At 39.8% G+C, this 23,580-nt stretch overlaps 3 protein-coding genes across 16 annotated transcripts; all 3 read left to right on the top strand.

The window, feature by feature from the left end:
• The first annotated feature begins 5 nt into the window (after window positions 1-5).
• Window positions 6-13,820, top strand: LOC128881269 (arginine-glutamic acid dipeptide repeats protein). 12 transcript variants are annotated; one of them, XM_054132162.1, is made up of 9 exons: window positions 8-603; window positions 1,635-1,776; window positions 3,516-3,875; window positions 4,008-4,088; window positions 4,170-7,575; window positions 9,083-9,361; window positions 10,861-11,059; window positions 11,139-11,219; window positions 13,308-13,450. In XM_054132162.1, exons 2-8 carry the CDS (start codon window positions 1,729-1,731, stop codon window positions 11,215-11,217), a joined length of 4,452 nt encoding a protein of 1,483 aa, XP_053988137.1. In that variant the 5' UTR covers window positions 8-603; window positions 1,635-1,728; the 3' UTR covers window positions 11,218-11,219; window positions 13,308-13,450. The 12 variants fall into 12 exon arrangements, with proteins under 12 accessions (XP_053988146.1, XP_053988145.1, XP_053988137.1 ...); XM_054132166.1 differs by having other exon boundaries at window positions 133-603; window positions 11,151-11,219; XM_054132164.1 differs by lacking the exon at window positions 11,139-11,219 and having other exon boundaries at window positions 3,534-3,875; window positions 13,308-13,820.
• LOC128881276 (transcription factor 15-like) lies at window positions 12,480-15,127 on the top strand. 2 transcript variants are annotated; one of them, XM_054132188.1, is made up of 3 exons: window positions 12,480-13,622; window positions 14,424-14,670; window positions 14,933-15,127. In XM_054132188.1, the coding sequence occupies exons 1-3, from the start codon at window positions 13,546-13,548 to the stop codon at window positions 15,038-15,040; spliced, it is 432 nt and encodes a 143-aa protein (XP_053988163.1). In that variant the 5' UTR covers window positions 12,480-13,545; the 3' UTR covers window positions 15,041-15,127. The 2 variants fall into 2 exon arrangements, with proteins under 2 accessions (XP_053988163.1, XP_053988161.1); XM_054132186.1 differs by having other exon boundaries at window positions 14,370-14,670.
• A 947-nt stretch (window positions 15,128-16,074) lies between these two features.
• LOC128881270 (atrophin-1-like) lies at window positions 16,075-22,648 on the top strand. 2 transcript variants are annotated; one of them, XM_054132173.1, is made up of 7 exons: window positions 16,075-16,342; window positions 16,951-17,248; window positions 17,331-17,466; window positions 17,556-17,675; window positions 17,756-17,856; window positions 18,947-19,357; window positions 20,836-22,648. In XM_054132173.1, the coding sequence occupies exons 2-7, from the start codon at window positions 17,036-17,038 to the stop codon at window positions 22,303-22,305; spliced, it is 2,451 nt and encodes an 816-aa protein (XP_053988148.1). In that variant the 5' UTR covers window positions 16,075-16,342; window positions 16,951-17,035; the 3' UTR covers window positions 22,306-22,648. The 2 variants fall into 2 exon arrangements, with proteins under 2 accessions (XP_053988148.1, XP_053988147.1); XM_054132172.1 differs by having other exon boundaries at window positions 16,076-16,342; window positions 16,964-17,248.
• The last annotated feature ends 932 nt before the right edge of the window (window positions 22,649-23,580 follow it).

Genomic DNA, 23,580 nt, shown 5'->3' with positions numbered 1-23,580 from the left:
AAATCTCAATTTTATATATCAATTTATTTATTCCTTTGATGAATAAATAGAATAAGATTACATAAAATTAGATTTTCTCCGAGAAATTTGATTGTTAAATATGTAAATTAGTAATTCTCATGTAAAAGTTTCCAACAAAATATAAAAATTTAAACATTTTCTTACGGAGAGTACCACAGAATAAAATTACTATATAATTTTGCAAAAGCGAAATCAGCGTAAATTTGTACGCTTTATTATACAGTAAACTTTGAAGAGATCGAACAATAGAGTGAAACTTAAGAAAAATCTCAATGTTTAAAATTGAAATTGCCACTAAAAATCCATCGACGTTAAAGAAACGAGGGAATGCATGGAATTGGAACGCACCCCCACAAAAGAAAAACGAAACAAAACGCAGTACAAGATGGCTGCGTTTGGGTGTTGTGGCTACTGATTTGTGAAAGATATATTCTGTAATATTCGATAGTTAATTTGTAGTGAATCATTAAGTTTCTATCTCTCATTTATCGGCATAATCGGGTTCGTGTGTAACGCGTATACGTGGACGCAAGCCGCGTTGGGAGGAACAATGCGAGCACGTCGTTGAAACATTTATCACGGGTGAGTTTGCCTTGAAATTTTATAGCTTTCCACTTTATTTTAACGGCTGCCCGGAATTCTGCCAAGGCGAGGCGCGGTGCGACGAAAAATTCTAACGAATCGACCGTAACACGTCGAAATAGTTTAATAACTTGCTTCTCGTTCGTAATTCCGTCCACGCACACATTTCATTCGCGTTTTCCTGCGTACATGACGAAATTGTGTAAATAGCTGGTTTTTTTTTCTGTATCTTCGCATTGCACATTGATGAGTCAATCAAAATTTTTTTATGATGTCCATCACTTCTTGGCACGCTTCGATTGCGTTACAAACGACGATAAAAGCGTTTCAATTAAGTAAAGCTCATTTATGCCGTTTACCGCTTTCACCGTGACTCAAGACCACTTCAAGAAAGTAGAAATATGTATTTGCGAGTGCGTTTTAATGGGTTATTACACGAACATTCAGTTTCCCTTATGAACCTTATCATTCTGCAAGGTCAGAGAATTGTTCCTTTTTTTTTTTTGGAATAATTATGCAAATCAGGTGTAGCTGATTTTTAGGATTTATTTACATATTCATCTGATAATTATTATTCATTGACACACTATTAATGCGAATTATAGTTACGATCGAAATAATGTCTCTATATTTTTATATTTAAAGGAAAAAATGTTTCGATATAGTTTTTTGTATCTGTAGTTTTTAAAGTATATACATTGTATCTTAGTAATATTTTCATAAGACATATCTAATAGTTACATTTCATCGATCCAATCGAATCATAAATATACATAGAAAAAAAAATGTAAAGATGGTGGTTCAAAAATAATGAAAAAATTACAAGTGTTTATTTGCATTCCTAGAAACTATTTACCATTGTGTATCTTGATATTAACTATCATTCTATGTATGTAACTCCATAATCTAAGAAGTAATGTCATAATAACTGACATCATTATTGAAAAAAGGGTCATTGAAAAAAAGAAGCATGTTAGCAGTACTTCTTTCTACAAAATTATTACAAATATACTGATAGAATGACTATACAGTTCAGGGGGTGGATGATAGGAATTTACTGAAAGTCCAAGATAGAAGCCACTCGAAACGCTGGAGAAAGACGGTGGAGCTTCGGAGGAGGGGGAGATGTCTGCCGGCACCCAGGGCGAGATTCGGGTTGGCCCTTCGCACCAGGTTTGCCATATACCTTGAAAACCTTTTTGCTACTTAGCTATATTGCACAATGTACCTAACTCAAGGCTTGTTCTCCTAAGACATGTATTTTGAGTGTATAGATTAAGAACAGAGATATGATTATCAAAGCACCAGATAATTGTGACATTACTCTGTCATATTACTTAATATTTTCAGTGGTAATTGCTCTTAATTCATATACTTCAATCTTTCTGTGAAAGTAATTGGAATTAGGACAGTAAAGTAATATGAGTTTTGTATTATTTCAAATTGTTAGGTATGTGTACATTGTTCAAAAGTTATTGAAGCGTCTGTAGTTTGAAACAACTTTGTATATAACAAAGAGATTTGGAACTGTGTTGTTTGTAAATTTTTAATGGACATTGGTAGCAATCTATAAGTACTATTATCAAATAAGGACATAGAAATATTTATTCGGCAGATTGACATTCTTATTTTGAGACTATTATTACTCATCCATTGGTTTTGATTAATAATTCATAAATACTGTTGATATTTTTATTTAAAATGTCGATGACATTAAATTCAATCAATTTATATGCTCTTCAAAGAAAATGGAAATAAGGATGTATTTGGGTAACATGTTCCAAGAATATATCATTATTTTGTAATGTTATCGATCGTAGTTATTATATTATTTTAAAGAATTATTGAAAACATGCATGGCGTGTGCTTAGTTACAATTTAGAACAATTGAGATACCAGTGTTTCGTTAGTGCTTGAAGTTCACATTCATAGAATATGTTTTCATTGTCCAATTACAACCTTAATATCTGTTTGTATTTGTACACGCTGAAAGAGAAATTAGATTTAAATAGTGAGAATCAAATACCTATTCCTTACACAGTTTGGTTGTATGTCGATGGTTCAAATAACAATGATAGTTATTCTTTAAGTCATAATGATCACGATTCTTATTTGCTCAACAGTATAATCCCAATGCTTAAGTGCCATCCCTCGATTTATTACTACTGAAAGACCCTGAATATGATGCTAGTTATTATGATGAAACATTTTATAATAATATGTAAGTTGATATTATGTAGTATAAGGTTATTTTTATATTTATAGTGGTATTCAGTCACGGTGAAATTGCAAAAACATATTTATCACGGACAGAAATAATTCTGTTTATGCAATAACCCATTGGTTACTTGAACCATCTATGAGTATAATATGTTGCGACTGAAATATTGAAACCATAAAATTTATGGAAAAGCGTTTGTACGTTTATCTTGTCGTCTTTTCCATAAATATCTTCTGTTTCCATCTTGTAAATACCAAGTAATTTGTTGTTTGTGAAATATCGTGTTTTTTCTTCTTTCGCTCACTCTCATTTACACCATTCGTGTTTTCTCTGTTCACTAAAAGAATTTCGTGAATGTGCTTTTGTCCGCTATATTAACTTATATAGCTTGTATCATAAACGTGAACATAACTAATGTTATTAAATGTAAAGCCGTAACATGTGTATAATAATCATACCATTGTTTCAATTCTCGTTTTTTCATGCTTATATTTATGATCATTAGTTTGTACACAAACATAAAGTACTCACGCTACTTCTCGTACCAGTAATGTAACAAAAGGAACAGAATGGAATTAAAAGTTATACTGGCTCGTGTAGATTTCGAAAAGCAAGCCGGAGTATAGGTGCGTACAACTAACTCGCTTTGGCATTGGTGCTAACCACGCACAATCCCGAATTTTGGGTACAGGAATTGGTTTCTTGTCAGGCCCGTTTGCCTGAGTATCGGCCGGGTATACCTCCTGGAGAGCTGCTTCCTGATCCAGAGTTTTCTAAAGAACGAGAGGAGCTAAGATGGATTCCAGCTATGGCATTGGACGGGGATCTTCTGATGTACTTAAGAGCAGCTCGATCTATGGCTGCATTTGCTGGCATGTGTGATGGAGGATCCCCGGATGACGGTTGTGTGGCTGCTTCCCGAGACGACACGACTATCAATGCTCTGGACATCTTGCACGACTCTGGCTATGATCCAGGAAGAGCGCTGCAGGCTCTCGTTAAATGTCCCGTACCTAAAGGCATCGATAAAAAGTGGTCCGAGGAGGAAACTGTAAGTTCGCACAACTAAACAGGAAACTGTTTAATTAAATAGTCGCGTTTTCATAATTACACGTGCGGATCACGTTATTTAAAAGGAAAGGTGCCAGGCACACAATTAATCGGCCGTCGCTCTGTCTCGTAGAAACGCTTCGTCAAAGGACTTCGCCAATTTGGGAAAAACTTTTCGAGGATCAGAAAGGATCTTTTACCTCATAAAGACACGGTAAACGAAAACAATTTACGAATAAGGTAGGCTCGGGATAGTAGGAATTATTGTAGATATTTTTTTATTTTATATTTTTAGCCGGAATTGGTCGAATTCTATTATTTATGGAAGAAAACGCCTGGTGCAAATAATAATAGACCTCATCGACGACGGCGACAGGGTTCGCTTAGAAGAATTCGTAACACGCGTAATTCGAGAGCGGGCACTCCCAAAGAGGAAGTCCCAACTCCTCCCAAAGACACCCCGCCAGCTAGCGTCAGTCAGAAGGAGCCCATTTCTGAGCCTGAAACGGTACCTGTTGGAACACCTGCGAGCAATAATCCTGGCGGGGAAATTAGTTCTGTGACAGAGGACGATAATTCGGAGGAAGATAGCGATTCTAGAGATACAAATACTAACGGAGCGACGCATTCGTGCCAACATTGCTTCTCGACTAACTCGAAGGATTATCAGGTAGCCGGCAAAGACAGATTATTGCTTTGTACGGAATGCAGAATACATTTGAAGAAAACCGGAGAATTGCCGCCTGCTCCTCCGTATCTGTTCCGCCCTGTGCCTGCGGAATCACCAGATAGCCCAGGGAGAATGCGTACACGAAATAAGGCCAAGGAAACGCCTAGACCCGCAAGACCTCGACGTACAGGTGGAACTGATACTCCCGATCAAGAGAAACAACAGCAACAGCAACAAACGCCAGACAAAAGCAAAAAGAAATCCTCAAGCAAACCAGAAACCCCGAAGAAAGGTCAGAAACGACCTCAAACGGACGAGGTGGACGAGGATAAGGAGTCTCAGAAACGGAAACGCGGTGAACGTCCTGAGAGTCCTTCAGAGTCGCTCACAACCGATAGCAATTCTCTCATGGATGAGCCTGAAAGAGAAGGGGAAGGTGATACAAACGAAAATCAACCCACTCCGGTTACAGTACCAACAGAGGAGCCCGTGAGTCCGGCTGTAACTACACCGGAGGAACCTTCTGAACCAACGCCAGTCTCTACTCCTGTACCGACACCTATACAGACTTTACCGATATCCGTTCCTGTAATTCATACCTTGGACAAGAAACCTTTGTTAGAAGAACCGGTAGAAACCAAGGATCAAATAGACGATGTACCTTTAGCTACGAATCAACCCTTGAAGTTGGAACCATTACCGATAGAACCAGCCATGTCTCCGTCTAACGAAGATATGAAAGAGCCTGACCAGCAACTGAATCTGACTACATCGCAGCCATTGAACATGAACGACATGAGTCAAAATATGCCGCGTAATCTGTCTCAATCGATTCAAAGTAGCGGTATTTGCGCATCGACTGGTCCACAGAATATACAGAACTCGCAAATAATGTCTCCAACGCAACAAGGACTGCCACTTAATATGCAATATACATCTAATGTTCCTCCTGTTCAAAATGTACCGCAGAACTTATCGCAGAGCATGCAAATGCCACCGAATATGCCTCAGAATATGTCAAACGCGCAAAACATGGGACCAACGCAGAATCTTCGAACTCATGCTGAAAATATGTCGAACGCGCAAAATCTTCCCCAAAGTATACCGGGACCACCGTTGAACCTCAATATTTCGCAAAGTATACCGACGAATATGACGCAAATGCCTCAGATGTCGAGTTCGCCGCAACCTCTTGGTTTAACTGTAATGTCTTCTGAGAATAGAATGTCGGAGCGTATCTCTGACGACAGACTTCCTCCGGAGCGAATGCGAGATGGTAGGATACCTGATAGAATACCTGAGAGAATCCCGGAGCGACCAGACAATAACGAGCCCGAGAGAAACGAGCCAAGTAATTTATTCCAGCCGATTCAACCAAGTGGAATTATGTCTATGGAGAAACCATCTTCCATGTACAATTTGGCTGGAACGCCGCCAATGGAGCCACAGAACTTGAAGATCAAACAGGAGATTATTCCCCCGGAACCAGATCCACTCCAGAGCTTGAAGGAAGTCAAAGTTCCTGGTTTCCAGACTGGTTTCCCAGGCCCAAGCTTAGAGAATATTAAAAAGGACCCAGACAGTTCCAGTAAACCGCCCACCCCAAGTAAACACTCCATGTCCAGTAACCAACCTGTTCCACAGATGCAGTCTGTAGTCGCATCACCGACACCGACTCTTCCGCCGCCACCCACATCTATTCCCCAGCCTGTGATGCATCCAGCCCAGCAACCGAGTCCACACATGGCTCATCCGTTCCACCCACATCATCCACTGATGCATCATTCTTTGTTCACCGCGATGCATCCGTATCATCCTCACGCTTATCCAGGATACGCTCCAGTTGGAGGATATCCCTCCTTCCCGCCATATCCTTACGGTCCAGTACCTCACGCAATTCCACCGCCGTCGCCACAGAGGAGTCAAGAAAGCACGACCATGATGACGGCACATCACTCGAGTACCAGTTCCAGCGTGACAACTAGAGAGGAGGGTGAAAACCTTATCGCTACGCATCACCATTCTTCCAGTATGCATCAAGCCACAACGTTGCACCACGATAAGTTGTTGACTATCTCGTCTCACAGTTCCCATAGCCACTCTTCGTCACACAGTTCACACAATACTCAACGGAAACCGTCGCTAGTTTCCGCAACGTGTCTGACATCCAGCAGTTCGGCTCATCATCACCATAGACAGCAGCAACCCCAACAACCTGTCGCTCCAGAGCCGAAATTAGAGCCTGATCTCGTGGAGCAGGATCAAGAGGAACCGCCGAGTCCCCGAGGCCCGTCTCCTGAACCAAGAATCGAAGACTCGGAATGTCACAGGTCGCAGTCAGCTATTTTCTTGCGTCACTGGAATCGAGGAGAGAATAATTCTTGCACCAGAACGGACTTGATGTTCAAACCTGTACCAGATTCAAAGTTGGCTAGAAAACGCGAGGAGAGGTCTAGAAAACAAGCGGAAAGGGAAAGAGAAGAACGCGACAGAGCCGCGGCACAGCAAGCTAGAAAAATGACGACTCCTGAAAAGCAACCGGAAGTTTGTAAACCTCCAAGTCGAGGACCTCTCGAGCCAGTCGTTTCGCCTTATGACAGGTACGCGACGAGGCCTGGGTCGTACGCAGATACTCCCGCGTTGAGACAGTTGTCGGAATACGCGCGTCCTCACGCTGCGTTCTCACCTGCCAGGCATCCGGCGCCACCAGATCCAATGTTACATTACATGTACAGTCCCACGCGAGAACGCTTGGAACTGGAGCACCTGGAGCGCGAGAAAAGGGAACGCGAGATCAGAGAATTGCGAGAAAGAGATTTGAACGATCGATTAAAAGAAGAGCTCCTGAAAGGAACGCCTAGACCGATGCCAGCACCGGTGGATCCGCATTGGTTGGAGATACATCGTCGCTACGCAGCGGCGGGACTCGCGCCTGGACCGTCAGGACCTCCTCAAGCTTTGCATCAGTTCGGCCTCTACGGTGCACCGCCTGGTCCTAGCCAACTGGAAAGGGAACGTTTAGAGAGACTAGGTAACTTTTACTGTTCCCCTGAATATGCATATCTTTCTTCTCGCATAGTGGAATGAACAAAAATTAGCAACGATTCTGATTCGATATGACAGAATCGAAATTTAGGATCTACGGCGATAGAGATAAAGCGAGATAGTGAGCGTTTCCGGATGTTGGCTGCTGCTACAGTAACTACAGGGCCGGCTACGAGTACATCGATTCCTCTATGCGGATACCCTTTCGTCGCCTCTCCGCTCTCTAACATACTACAGTAATTCTCGCTTTCGAGTGACAATTTTCACAACGGATTCGAGTAATGGAATCATCCTCGACATTGTCTATGTTTATTCAGCGCGAGCGAATCGTTGACTCGCGTGACCGGCAGTCCTAGACGAGAGTGATTAGTCTATACAAACACATCATTCATTTGCTGTACAATCGTAAAGTTGCCGTTTATGAGTTATTGGTATAGGAATATCGATAAATGAAAATTTATGTCAGATTATGTCATTGTTGCAGCAAATGAGTGATATACAGGGCGTCCTATTGTAATTTGTAAATGCATATATTTCGGAAATTATATTGGATGTCAGAGTTATTTCAGGGTTACTGAAATGAGGTGTATTTTTTACTATGAATTCATAGAGCGTAATAATAGCTCGTTAAAATAATTGTTAATATTCTTTGAAACCCTTTTGTATTTACAAATTGACCAAAGTCGTACAATAACGTGTATATTTGCGCGCAACGCTTTTCTTTTATTTTCGATAGTTTCATTGGGTCCCAGAATTTGTTCGCGATTTACATAGCAAAGAGTTAACAAAATTCACAAATAAATTCAGTCAACAACCTGTTAGAAAATCAAAGCAGTTTTCAAAATATATGCATTCAAAGATTAAACTGGGACGATCTGTATATATGAAAACAGAAATTTGTCATATTTATCAATATATCTACATGATAGTATTACCAATGGACATGTGCAATCTTTTAGATGAAAAAAAATTCCAACACGATCTCATTCTGATTACCATTTTCCTCGAACACTCGCGCCATCGAATAAGATCGTAATTGGAGTCCATTTCATCAAGAGTGCCTTGCCTATCCATCGATGAGACATCCATAAAGATATACTGAAAAGTATAAATATTATCATTTCTCGAGAGAAAATCAATCGCCAGCTACCCCGCTTTCAAGTGAACCTGCGGTCCTCAGTTTGTCACTTGAAAGCGGGAATTACTGTATAGAATCGGTTCTGCGTGCCGACTTTAAGCGCTCATCTCGCGACGCTTATCAGGCCGGGTGCGTGAAGCCGGCCCTGTATGACTGGTTGTTGTGTATCGTTACGCATGTCGCTTTCGAAACGTTCAGGTAGTTAAATACGCAGCTACCAGTCGGAAACGTCGGACGTCTGACAGAAGTGTGCCGCACAAAACAGAAAAATTCGTTGTCAGGAGAAAGATATAGTTGGCTAGCGTTAAGAGTACGACTAGGACAGTATGTTTGATCGAGGCGCTGTCGGGTTTAGGGATACCGACTGCAGCCGGCGGGGGGCCAGCGGGTGCAGGGGCTGGCCATCCCGTGGCGGCTCATCACCACGGCCAGCTGGACGAGCGACTGGCTCTAGCTGCTGACCCGATGGTCCGGTTGCAGATGGCTGGCATTTCGCCCGAGTATCATGCTCACACTCACGCGCATACGCATGCGCATACGCACTTGCACTTACATCCGGGACAGCAGCAGGCCCAGCAACAGGCTCAGCAACAGCAGGAAGCGGCTGCGGCTGCAGCTGGATTCCCCCTGCCTGGTAGGTCCTACAAATCAGGATGTCTAAGTACGCTCCTGCACGATGATCGCCCCTTTCACCGACCGTCTCTACTTACAGCCGATAAAAATCGTTTCCGTAGTATATCAGCCAGATAATTGCTATGTCCTCGGAGATACTTGCTGGAAGGAATGTAGTGGAATTGAAAGCGATACCGTTAACGCTAAACTACTTACTTTTACTGTAATTTGTAGGGACAATATTGTAACGACTTAATTCTATTAAGAAATTAGTTTGTTCTTTCTCTATTTAATTACAAAGATGTAACTTTATTTATAATAGGTATGCGTTGACCTCGAAAATTTTGTATTAAGGCTACCAGCAGCTAAATGTATTTCACGCGTGGTATGTCCAGACCCTTGATCCCAAAACTCGTCTTTGGGATCTTGACTACCAACAATCAGGTTGCGCTATCGCCATTGCTGTTTATTGTTTCTACCTCGCTATATTTCTGCCACCAAGTATACGTATCTCGCGATGGTACCTGAAGGTCATGACAAGTTCTCCCTGGATTCTTTATTCTTGTTCCAGTTTAAATGCAGAATAATAATCCCAGTGATTGCAATTGTTAATGTCAACGTAATCAAAAGTGTTAGCTCATTATAAAACTAACACGGAACAACGAGACATGTTTAATCGAAGAAAGATTAGAAAGAGTATACAGCCTTTTCACTTGAACTATTTTTCTATCGATGTACAGTTTGTCCGTGTAATCTGTGAAAGTCTTAAAGTGTTGTTGCTCCTTTGATCCTCTTTGGTAGGCTGTGATCGGTAAATCGGTCGATTGCGTGTAAGCGTACTAAAAGCGTGCTTTTCATTCAATCAGTTTAACATCAGTCAGAATTTTAACTAAACGGAGAGCATCCTCCTAATTATCGTAAGAACTTACTTTTAAAGACGAAGAATCAAAAAATATATATATATATCAAGACAAATTTTTCTCTGCGGCAAACTTTTTTTTGCATTTTTCTGTCGCTTCTCTCGCTACGCCATTATAACTTGGCACCGAGCTTTTCGATCATCAAGCTTTTTAGGGTGAAGGTACGAGCGATAAATGATGATTCGATTGCGTTCAAGTAACGTGCAAGTGCGCGAGTGTTGCGAGAATTGTATGCGTGGTTACGTGCGTGGATGGAAGTGATATGGCGTCCGTTTTGCACCAGAATCCTTTTTTTGAAACTGCACAATCACAAACACCCGCCTAATTTACCAATGTAACAGCCACATACCATTCATAATATTTTAGTCATTGTATCGTTTTGTTTGTAATATACCATCATTGTCATCATCACCACGGTATCATCTATCATCGCTAGACAAAAAAAAAGGGAACGATTGTCACTACAAGTAAATGTCATTTGAACGAGTTTCACGCGCTGTCATGCATGTCTGTTTACCCATAAAAACTTCAAAGCTTGATATATCGTATAAGGATACGTACGATTAGAACGATGGTTTGCTAATACTTTCTGTGTGTATAGCAGCAGCTGGTGCGAACTATCCTCGACCAGGCTTAATGCCACGTGACCCAGGACTGGCGCTTCATCCCGCTGAACTTCTCGGAAGACCGTATGCGGACATAGCAGCGCATCACGAACAATTTCAACGTCACCTCATGATGGAACGCGATCGATTTCCGCCTCATGCGTCGCTCGTAGCTCATCACGAGGAATATCTAAGGTTCGTCCTTTGAAATCATTATCAAAGCTTGCATATACTGTATGCTTGATTAGACGACCAGTGAAACGGACTAACAAAGGGTGTTTTTTAGACAACAGCGCGATCGCGAGCTTAAAGTTCGCGCACTGGAAGAAGCCGCACGTGGATCACGCCCTTAAGTGTAATTGTATTTATATATTCTAATGATTATCCCTCATGATTAGGAACGGAAATTGTCTCGTTAGATTTGCAATCAACGAGAATATCACCGTCTCGCGGTGTTCAACCGCCGTGATTTAAATAAAAAAGGTGCAAGGATGTAAGTCAAAGACCTTACGTTTTAGGATCAGAAATTATTTTTACGGTCTCTTAGAGCTATACAAGTAAAACGCAAGATGTGAAAAAAACGTAAGGATTGTTACGTCATGTAACATTTTAGTGTAAATATGACACGATAACAAAACAAAATAAAAAGGATTATCGGAAATAGTGCTAGGTTAAGTCTAGCACCATAGAGAACCGCTTGACATGTAAATTTGTTTGAAATCTCTAGGTATATACATACTATACATAATTGCATTACGAGTCCACCATATTACTGAAAAGAGATTCGTTCCGTTTGATTTTGATTTATAGCGGTGATAATGCCAAAGTGTTCAAAGGAAAATGGTTCACCGCCTGATTTAGTCTTTCCGTGCTCACAAGAGAATAATAGATTGCTCCCCTCTTTCGTTATATATGAATATCCGACGAACATGAATCGTGTCTTCGAAATAAATAAATAAATAATTTTATAATTTGTAGAGTAATTTCCGAACATATTTAGAACTGTTCGTGTTTTCGTAACGATCATGAACGGTTCATAGACCTTCCGTGTTCTAGTATATATAAGAATATAACTTAAGTTTTAATATTATTGTAATTTCTGTGTCGGACAATTTGTATATTTTCTATATGTATCCTTTAAGATTTTACCTTGAAAACCATGAGCGTTTGATACTAGTTCGATCGAGCGGCTGATTAGTACTAAAACTTTGTAACAAAGTGACCAAAGTTTAAAAGTTTATAGAAAAACGGTGTGTGCGAACGCATAATCATCCATGGTCGTGCGCTCCGCAGATTTCACGGAAATAATCCTGTACGGTGCAGGCGTTGGAAATTGATGCGTAACGTTTTTCAATAAAACAAAGTAATCCTTTATTCTGATGACCATTCGAACATGTAAATTTTCTGCTATACAATTAATTCAATGTAATCTAGTTATTTAACTAAGTAAATATTTCATAGAAACGTCCAGTTTTATATGGTATCTTTTCTTTCTCTATTTGTTTTACATCTCCATAGGTAGCGTCTGAAATGATTAGTAATGGCAAAATATGTTTTACGTCGTGGAAAATCAGCGATCAATGTATTATTTGTCTGCTTGCACTTACAAGGCTGTAATATATTACACAAGCAGACTACTTTCAATCTACTCTACCTGAGGAGGAAAACGCACCAAAATGAAATTATATGTAATCAGAAAATCAAATTATTGTATAATTTCCTATTACCAGTTTGCCTTTCACTGGATTCCCTGGACAGAAATAAATGCCTGTCTTATAAAAGACTATCTTTTGGTGTCATCTTATCATAGTTTGTATCCAAGTTCTAACGTTAAATGAATTTGTAGAGGAGACAGTGATGAGTCGGCTGAAAGCTGTATGGAACTGTCCTAATTAGTTTTACACATGGAATTTGTTTTCCTCGCTCTTCCTGTCGGTTGTCGGCTTGTTTTTATTGACCGTAATGTGAAACCCAGCTTCCAACCACTTTACGTGGGAGTCATCACATCCACATGTACTAGTGTGAGTGTGCAGGAAGTACAAGTGTCACGTTGACCGTACTATTCAGAACCGCTTGTCAAACGACAACAGCACTAAAATTTTGTATTTAAGACAGCAGAATATTTCACATTATCTGTGACATTTTAATTATAAAAAGGTAATAGTGATAGAAGTCTTAGACTGCAAGTTCTAACATTTATATCGATCCGAAGTACTTTTATTTGATCTTAAAGAACCGCATGTTATGATTTTCAGAACATTTCTACTGCAATCAACTTTGAACCTATTGATTACCCGGTGTTCCAAGCTTTTACTATAATTATATTGTTGGCGTTACAGTGTCGTCTCTTTATTTTTAATTTGTTATATGTACTTATATTATGTGTATTTTTTCCCCTGTACGATTTTTATGAACTGTCATTAACGTGTTGTGTTTTTACTAGTGAAGCATCATGCAAGTGCTTCGTTCGCCCCTGGTCGGATGCACGTGCAGTTCACATGTGTTATTCGAGTAACGGGGGGCGGGGTTAAGAGTGACACGTCGGTGAAGAGGGAATCCTGGAGGAAGCGACAGAAGCCGTCGGAGCTTAGTCATTCATAAATGAGCTGCCGGTGTAGTCGGATCGTTCTTTCAAGTTAACAAAGTTGTATAACGATTAACTGATAACTGTGCGATGCAGCATGGCTGCACGAAGGAAAGAAGAATCGATGAAACAACGTTATCAAGCGAATGCACGTGAAAGGGATCGGACTCATAGGTGAAAATAATTTTTGTTTGTTGTTAGAAACATTAAAAACTTTTTTTTCGAACGATGGCACGAACCACGTATAGTAATATACGTTCGTACTGGTATATTTATTTCTTCGTTTGTAATTCTTGTATTCTTTTGGATATTTTGGGTGTAGACTTAATTGTTGACTTATTGTTATAATAAAATTGTAATAGAAACATTGTACGAAGCATGTGTTTATATTTGTCCTAAAGGTATGCGTTTTCTTAGTTATGTAGAAAATTCACTCTTCTGCTGGTATTAGACTTACTTATATAAATACAGTTAAAGATGTAACAATGTATATATTTGTAGATTAAACTCATAAATGTCTGTGAGTCTATTAACCATCTTAAGAGTATATTTACAATACAGAAAGTAAGCATCTACAGCAAATCTCATGCTGTAGATCTCGTGCTATGTTCACAATGAGCATTTATTAAGAGGAGGATAAGTAAAAAGTAAATTGGCTTTTTGTATGCTGCTCAAAATAATTCAAGAATTAGCTACTTGGATGGCTACAATGATTCAATTCAATACTTTTAAAGCTACAATTATTTATACAAATTGAACATCAAGTAAATCTATTAATGTATTAAAAGTACAATTCTTCTTTCATCTCAAGTCTCAATTCTTCAATTCCAATTTCCATGGAATTGTTCAGGAATATTTGAGTAGCGTATGAACGAAACTTTGCATACCAATAGTGGAAAATTTGTGACTATCATTTTGGAGGGTAAGGAATGCAAACAGCTACAAGACTCAAGAATTCCAATCTTCACTGTGCAGTGTGAACACGGCTTTCAGCACCTTGAGAACTTTAATACCGACGGAACCGGTGGATAGAAAATTGTCAAAAATAGAGACTTTGAGATTAGCCAGCAGTTACATCAGCCATTTGGGTGCCATCCTCGTTGCAGGCCCCATAGATCAACCCTGTTCACGTATCGGGAACAGTATGTATGGGACAGATCATTGGGCAGACTCGCAAAGACCACAAGTTTGCACTTTCTGTCTTTCCATGCACAAAAAATACGTAAGTCGATTATCAAGTGGATGCGAATACTGTTTTTACAGGACAATTGATCTTCCGCAATTTTTATTACATAAATTATTATTTATTAATTGGACGCAACTATTAATATTTCATTGGACAAACTTAAATTATTTATTTTCTCTCATGTGTTTTGTAGCTAAAATAATAATAAATAAATAATTGAATAAAAATAAAGACCAGTTTGAGAAAATGAGAAATCTAGATTTTTCTAAAGTAATCTACACCTTTCTTTGATTTTCAGAGTTTGAATATCGCTACGGAGGTAATTTCGGATTACCAAATTTCGGAGAGAACTTTGTACGGTATTCCTACGAGTACAACGACGTACTTCAATGCAAATAACGTCTAAAGCCTAGGCTGTGTAAAATAATTGACTGTACATTCCCTGTATATACGCATTTATTGAGTTTAATAAAAATTTTATTCGAACTATTAACTCTACCATATTTGTTACTCCAGTCGTTACATGTCGTTACCAGTCGTTTACGATTGTCTTTTGTCATAGTTTTCGTAACATTTGAACATCGAATGCAGACAAAATTCAAAGCACAACCGTACTCAAAATAACGCTGTTATATCTCATTGAACACATTGTTTGCGAGGTGGTTGCTCATGTTGTAATCAAAATTTATTGTGTCAATTATTAATTAAATTTATGGCAACAACACACGGACGGGAAATAAATTCGGTCGTCGTATCGATAAAATTACAGAGGTCACGGCGACCAGAGTAGTACGGCGGCGAATGTTTCAGTCTTTCGAAGTCAACAATGCTGTGAAGAAGCACATTTTCGTTTTTCTCTCCGTTCTCGTTCCTCGTTTCAATTTCAGTGTTTTTATTCGATTATTCATTGCGAGGTAGTCAATAGGTAATCATGTTCGCCGCTGTGAAGCAATTCCCCGAATGTTTCTATATCCAGAATTAGGTAAGTTCCATAGAAAAAAAAACCATAGTAACCACAATCAATCACCGCCATTACGACAAAACTGATTTACCCGCGATTGGCATCGTTTGAAAAAACGTAGCTTTCCAAGCACACGATGCAGATATTTGTTTAATAATAATTAAATTACTTTCACAATTACGTTATGACACTACATTAGTCAATTTATACAGTGATATCTAGATGTTTTATATTCAAGTTAATTTTCCTAAATATTACAATAGGTCATATAAACTTTGATCGACGTTTACGCTGGTGAATTGATCCGCGTGTAATAGTATGTTCCGTATTATCTTACAGTTTAAATCAAATCTAATAAGCTTTTGTATTCGGAACATTGTATGTTGCTCCAGTAAGGAATCAGAAATAATCCTTTCCAATGTAAGAAATGTCTACGAGTTTCCTTCCGCGAGGCTGGAAACGTAGACAACGGTCGAATTGGATCGAAAATTTAAAATCTGAGAAATTAGCGCCCTGAACGGCGCGTACGACCGCCATCTTGTAAAAGTGTCTCTGTAGTGTTTGGAGGTTTAGCGAGAAGGAACAGCAGCTTCGCCGGAGGCTGGAAGTCCTTTTGAAGTGGTTGCAACGGTCCTTGGCAGTCCCTGGGCACCCAGGTGACCTCGTGCGAGGCCAGGGTACCTTCAAGCTGCTAGGACAAACCCACGGCCAGGAAACTCATTTACACGCCCGACTCTCGCGAAGATGGTGAGCTCTCTTTTGCACGAAGATTTTCATCTAACCCTTCGACAAACCGATTTTTCATTCGTGAACGAATTTTCATATTGACGCGATGTCTCGCGTGCAGGACATCGATGCACTAGACGATGTCTCTGTTAAGTGTAGGCGATGATTTAACCTGTATAGATGCCTCGAATTTCAGTGTCGAACGGACAACTCTTGCTTGTCAATATTTTTATTAGGTTGGTGCATATGAGATATCGTTTTTTTTTCTTTTTGCATTTTAAGTTTCGCGGTACGATAACATGAATTAAACGACGTTGTCAGTTTTCGAATTATACATTAGACTGGAAGAAGTTTGTTAATTGAAAAAAAATTGGCACTTAATGTTTCCTATATTTCATAACATAGGCAGTCATACGATTTTTTTGAGAAATTAATGTAGCTGTGGTAAATAACATGTAGCATATGACAACATACAGAGACACATGTAAACTATATCAAACATCGAGCTATAAAATCTTGTAATGTGTGAATATATGTAAATTCTTGACAATGTTTTAAAATGTATATATTACTATTTGTTTATATTTTATACAATTTACTAGCTCTTTGTTTTGTTATTTTAATATTAGTCGTACTATTTAGAGTTCGGCATCAACGGGTGGAACTGAGGGGTCTAGTCCAGCCTCTAGCCCTGCCTCGGCTACAAGTCTCACTATGGCTGCTCCAAAATATGGTACATTAGTACCAAATCGTATCTTCGTAGGTGGTATCTCAGCTAACACCAGCGTAGAAGAACTTGCTCAACTTTTTTCCTCTTATGGCAATGTAAAAGCTACAAAAATAATTGCTGATCGCGCTGGTGTCTCTAAAGGCTATGGATTTGTTACATTTGAAACTGAAGAGGAAGCTAAAAGGCTTCAACAAGAGGTTTGTAATGGATATTTGTTTCTGTTCAATATTGAAGCATAAAAGGAATTGTACTGATAATTATAAATTGTTTTGCTTATAGTCTGAATGCATTGTGTTAAGGGAAAGGAAACTAAATATAGCACCTGCAATTAAAAAGCAACCATTCAATAGATCTTTTGATGGTGGTTCTGGATCTCCACCCTCTGTGCCTACTAGTCCTTACTATTATACAAATGGTCAGTATACTTTACCATTGAATGTATACATTTTTAGTACATTATTACAACATTGGTTTCTTTATTTTTTCTTTCTTATTTTTTATTAGGTATGGGTCTTACGTACCAGAATGGAATGACATTTTACAACACAACAGCTCCCGCACCAACGACACCAATTGCTCCTCCGACCGATCCAGCAACTATTTATCAAGCCACAGGAGTGTTTGGTAAGTTTTCAAATAAAATTGTAATCTTTCGTGGTAAAGTTCGAGCGATTCTAATAAAAAAGTTTTACTTGAATGATTAGGACCACAAGCTGCTGGTCATCAAACATTTGCACCTGTGATGTACCCATGTCCTGCTCCATCTCTCTATATGCCACAGCAGTATCAGTATTCGCCCATACCGGTGAGTAAAACATCGAATGAACACTCTGCCAATCTCTTTCTTCGATACTTCCCTTATTTGGGTCCTATGTATGAATTGAACATCCTATGAATTGTCCACGGGCATAGCTTGTATTTATATTAAACGGTAAATCGGTTGCGGTTTGACAGACAAATGGTTTGATGGGAGAAGCCATACCACCGGCGTTTCTACCCAACCCTCAGCAAATGCCTACTTACGTCCTTCTCGACGCTATACAGTATTGAGGTCTAAAGGTACATGGTCTATGCTAAATGACTAGCATGCAGCGCATCATCCCTGTGCGTTTTTCTTTGTCAGTCTTCTGCATGGCCTATCAATGCATGCACACTTGACATTCTTTCATAATCCATGATTTTTATTAATAGTTTTTCATACGAATTCTTGCGCACAAGTTTCTTACATTTGATGTAATTCATCTATTCATCGAATATGTATTCCTTACGCTTACCGCAACCAAAATTTTACTACACTATTGAATGTCGCAAATGTTTTTCGACAGCGTGTCTCACAATGCAGCATCTATATCACATTTTATCATATTATTCTTTTATACTACGACTTCTCTGTTGCATAGAGAATACGGAACAATGTACCCGTAACACATGGTGCGTATCACGTTTTAAAGTGATTTTTGTTTTAAGATACTTTTTATATGTATCGTATCCTCGCAAATATTGTTCGTTTTTCTCGAATCACTCCATAAAAGAGTAGGAGTTAGAATAAACTTGCACGTAACAAGCACTACGTAATGCGTATGTTTATATTATAGGCATGCGCAAAAAAATGAGTAAAGTCGACTCGAGGTAATGTATAGAATATTTGAGAGTTCTTCGAACGCTATTCATTTCTGAAGACTCTTGTTTCATAGCATGTACATTGACCTTAGTACTCCACGACGAGACTGATCTCTTTTAGAATCGCGAATGAACTTGTAAAGAGAGAAACTCGTCGAAGACATTCCCGATAATGTACAATATTTTTTGTGTAAAATAGATGTTTCTCTTAATTTTATGCACTGTCACGTGTAAGTGCGAATGCATCATCGTCGAATTCTCTTTTTTCTGTGCAGTACGAGACGTATTATGCAGGGGCGACCGCCGCCGGAGCTCACCCGTACTTGTACACCACTAGCAATTCGCAAAGCAACACCAGCGGCGGTAACAGCAATTCCGGAAGTGGCAACAATGGCACAGGGGCAACCAGTCCACCGACAGGTCCGCCGCCGCCGCTTCCATCTTTGCTTCCACCACCACCCGCGCATTTTTACGCCCCTGCTGCGCCACCACCGCATCATCATCCACCGGTGCCTGCAGGCCCTCCTCCTCCGCAGATGGATCACGTTTACTACTCTTTCACAACCGGACCCCACCCACCGCCTCCACCACACGCGCCCATGGGATTAACCGATCAGCAGTTGTTTTACCCCACCGATACCTCGTGTCAGCAAACGTCGTCTGACGGTCAGGCTGCTCCACAGGACGTAAGTTAACATTCTACTTTTATTAATATACCTTCTTTATTTTATAAAAGCGATAGTAGGTTGCAAATTCAACTCTTGCATGATTCGTTCAGTAAGCTTTGTCTCCTTTATACGGAGGTACTCTGTTACACCCGGTTGCATTAATCCTTAGACAATCAAAGAGTCTTAAATAATAATAATTCATTGATTCAATTAAATGAAGGAGCTATTATCAAAATAAGAGAGGATCCTTGATGATCGCTATTATGGTTGTTTGAGGGTTAATCCCCCCCCCCCCCCGGGGGGGGGGGGAATATCCTGGCTTCGTTCACATACTTGAGTATGCATTTTAATACCTGGAACTTAAACACCACGAGTGCCAACAAGATTAGAATTTCAAGTTTATTATATATTATCAATTCAATGTGTCAAGACTGAATAAACTTAGCACAAAGGAAATAGAAATAAAGAATGAATGTTTTAATTTAGACACTTTTAGTTGCACTTGAACGTGAAAAATAAGTTTCGTGAAACTTTATATTGATTATTGCGCGTGTAAAGACTATATAAAAGTGGGTGACCTTCTACTGAATGCAGGCTTAGATAAGCCTCGCTTGCTAAAGTATATCATGCTAAGAACAATCTCTGTCAATAGCATTGAGATATTAAAAGTATATTTGCATTTAATATTCTAGTATACGAAGTATAAGCAGCATATATTAATTTTCTAAATAAAGATTGGAAAATAAAAATTAGACGAAACTGAATTAATTCACTCGTGTAAGAAGTATTCAGTTTAATTCTTGAACCAACCTATCTCAAACTTTAAATGTCGCGTCAATACTAACAGAGTATTCTTTTCATTTTATAGCTACTCGTGCGGCCTACGTATACGTTACACGTATTGAATTTATTCTCAAACCGCATTGCTACACATTTAATAAACAATAATATGTTCCTTGGATACAGGGAACTTCCATTGGAATTTAAGATTTAGATATACCGTTGCTATTGACCGTAGCGTGAACCAAGCCATGAATCCCTTAAAATAGAACGAATTGACGCGTCCATGTGTACGTGTATTTGGTTTTAACTCTTAGACAGAACCTGCAATACTACCCTCTCCAGTAAGGATAGCTAAATTAATTCAATATTTAATATGTGCATGAAAGAACAAATGATGAAGATAAAATGATCGTCACATATTTTTATTTAACACGTTAAACACGGCGTCCTCTAGCAAACCCATCTCTGAAGCGTTTCAATAAATTACATTAATAAAGATAGTTGTAATTAGAAGAAGTCATATATCAAGTATCATAGTATGGTTAAACGGCTCCGTGTTGAACGTGTTAAAAGAAACTATTTTTCTAAAGATGTGGCGATAACTTTGTGCAAGTGTGTATAGCATTTAGTAATAGTATCCACGAGCAAGTGAACATAATCATTGCTGTCAAAGGGTCATCCGTGAAAACTATCATCTGTGAAATAAACCGTAGGATTCTCGTTCGACATCGAGCCACTCGGAGCAACCACATGGTGAAACACAGGCTGCTACAGGGTCAGCTACACCCCTGGTGTCCTTAATGCCCGTGAAATTCCCCATGTCTGGTCGTTACGCCAATTATCATCCGATCGCGATACATACCGGGAACTTGTACAGTTCGCAGACATGCTTAAACGAAAACGACGATTGCAGTGGCAATCAGATGCATTGTAGGGCCATCGTGTATCACCCGGTTTACATTCCACACACGCATACACCATCGTATCACAACGCATCGGGCGGTACCAGCTTGCTGCCGACCCCGCCGTCGGTGTCCCAGCAGCTGTTCGACTCTACCAACAAAGGTCAGAGTTACAATTCCAGGGACTACGGGAAGTCAGGGCCCGCGAACGGACAGAACAGTTATACGAAGTCTCAGAATCACGGGATCGCGTTGTCTCATCAAACCCCCTCGTTCGTTAAAGCTCAAAACTTGGGAAACTCACAGTCTTACAAGCACAGTAACGCGGACGGTGGTTACAAGTACTCGTCGCCGTCGATGGCCTCGCGATTCCCCATGCAATATAACAGAAGAACGGCTGGTTCCACCGTGGGCTCCCCGGCTTGCTTCGTGGCGCAAAAGTCCGACGGCTACAATCCCCAGACGCACGGTGGCGTGCCGAGATCCGGGAACTTCGCTTCGAATACGTCCGGTCAGTCGTACAACCCCGCGTACGCGGGTTCGCAGTCGCGAATGTTCAACGCGAGCCAGTGCTTCGATTACGCGAACGGTCGCAGGAGCAATGATCAGTATTTCGACGGTAGCGCGACAAGGTCAAACAACTATCGTAAGAACGCGGCGAACAGCTACAGAAGCAACAACGGACAGACGGAACACGGAAACTGTTCTAGCGGACAGTCGAACGAGACTTACAATCCGATCGAGACTGATAATAACGTTACTCAGGGGGTACAGGCGGTAGATCCTAGCAATAGCTTGGAGAAGCCGGTGAGCCCACCGCCAGCGCCGTATTCACCCATGACAAGACCTCTTCCAACTTTGTCACCACCCACCTCCCAGGTCCAGTACTATACTACGGCGCAAAACCGTTATCAGCCATCCCTAGCCCCGTCCCAACACCAGCAGCAACAGCAACAGCAACAACAAGCCAGCCAGCGTCGCTACACCATCGCACCGACGCTCTCCGCCAGTCGCAAACCTACGGAGAAGTACTCGAGTTCCGGTTCCGCTCAGACTACCGCCATGCTGCGACAGAGCAAGTACAAGGTGAACGGGATCATGCAGACCGGGAACAAGGTCTCCGACGACAGTCTTGGCGGGGCTGGAGACGCTCCACCAGGTGTTGGAAGAATGCCCATCACGCCGCCAGGAACGCCAAGGGCTCATCATCCCGGTCATCCAGCAGGGGATCAGAATCAGCTGAGCGACACGTGCCATCAGATGCAAACTCTGACCCTTTGAATGCTTCTTTTTCGAATGCGCTTCGATTGTTCGTTTTCTTTTCTTTCTTTATTTTGTCCTCCGATTCTTCTTTTCGGTCATCTCCACTACACAATGGACACACACACACACACACCACACACCACACACCACACACCACACAGCGGACACGAGACAGAGCGCGCGTGTATCGCGATTTCGAAGCCGTATGTAAAACAACGTCGGTCCAGACGGTTAAAATCTGCGTATATTCGACAAACCTGCATAAGCATACGTATACATATATATATATGGTATAACAGCGTACGATTCTTCTCTTGTGATCTCAGTCCCTAAATACAAAAAGAACAAAAAAAAAAAAGAATACATGAAAAGAATAACTAGACACACGTGGACTTGTAAATTATAAATTCTTCGGTAAATTATCAAACATACTAAATTGTTAAGCATTTATAAAAAAAAATATATATATATATATATATTAAAAAAATTAAGATAAAATATGATATTTAAAGATTATTATGTTAGTTATTGAAAATGATATACATGATTAATATATATATAGACACACACTCAAGTATGTTATATATATATATATGTATCAAAGAGGACAGTTACATTATCTCTTAAAAAGAGACGAATGTTAACGAGACGAGAAAAATGATATATCTTAAAAATAGATAATACAGGTACGCTACATTATTTAAATCTATAGTATGCAGTATTTGACGTTATACGCGCGATAGGCTCGGCAAAAAACATTGAATCTCACGAGCAAGGCTAGAGTAGGATAGACGGATAAATACAGATGATAGAACAGAAGAAAACTTCAAAAAAGAAAAAAAAACAAATAACGTTGTTATCGTACAAAGACGAGCGATTTGTTATGTGTTCAAAAAGAAAAAAAAAGAATATGCAAGAAGGGGTAAATAGGGAGGCAGAATAGAGTTGAGTTTCGTAAAACGGTTGCTCAAGGCACTGCCACATCTCTCGTTTTTTATTTTCTACCTGAAACATGGTACACAGTACTTATAGTTTAATTAGAGTAACCGTGTGATGTATTCTCACGCAATTTTTCGAAACGGTAGCGGACACTAATTTATTGTTCTACTTTCTTTTTCCCCCCGACAAATTCTCCGCGCAAAAAAGAGTAAACGAAAAAAGTTCGTAAATAGCTGTTAACAAACGAAAAATGAAAAAAAAAAAAGAAAAAGAGATGCCCCATACCCAAACGAATACGATAAAAATAATGAAAAAAATATATGTAATAATGAATTAAAAAAAATGTGTCGGCTG

This window comes from Hylaeus volcanicus, chromosome 8 (genome assembly GCF_026283585.1).
Source record: "Hylaeus volcanicus isolate JK05 chromosome 8, UHH_iyHylVolc1.0_haploid, whole genome shotgun sequence".
In the NCBI taxonomy this organism is placed as follows: domain Eukaryota; kingdom Metazoa; phylum Arthropoda; class Insecta; order Hymenoptera; family Colletidae; genus Hylaeus; species Hylaeus volcanicus.
Note: the sequence above shows the minus strand (reverse complement) of the source record. Positions and strands in the feature narration are given on the sequence as shown.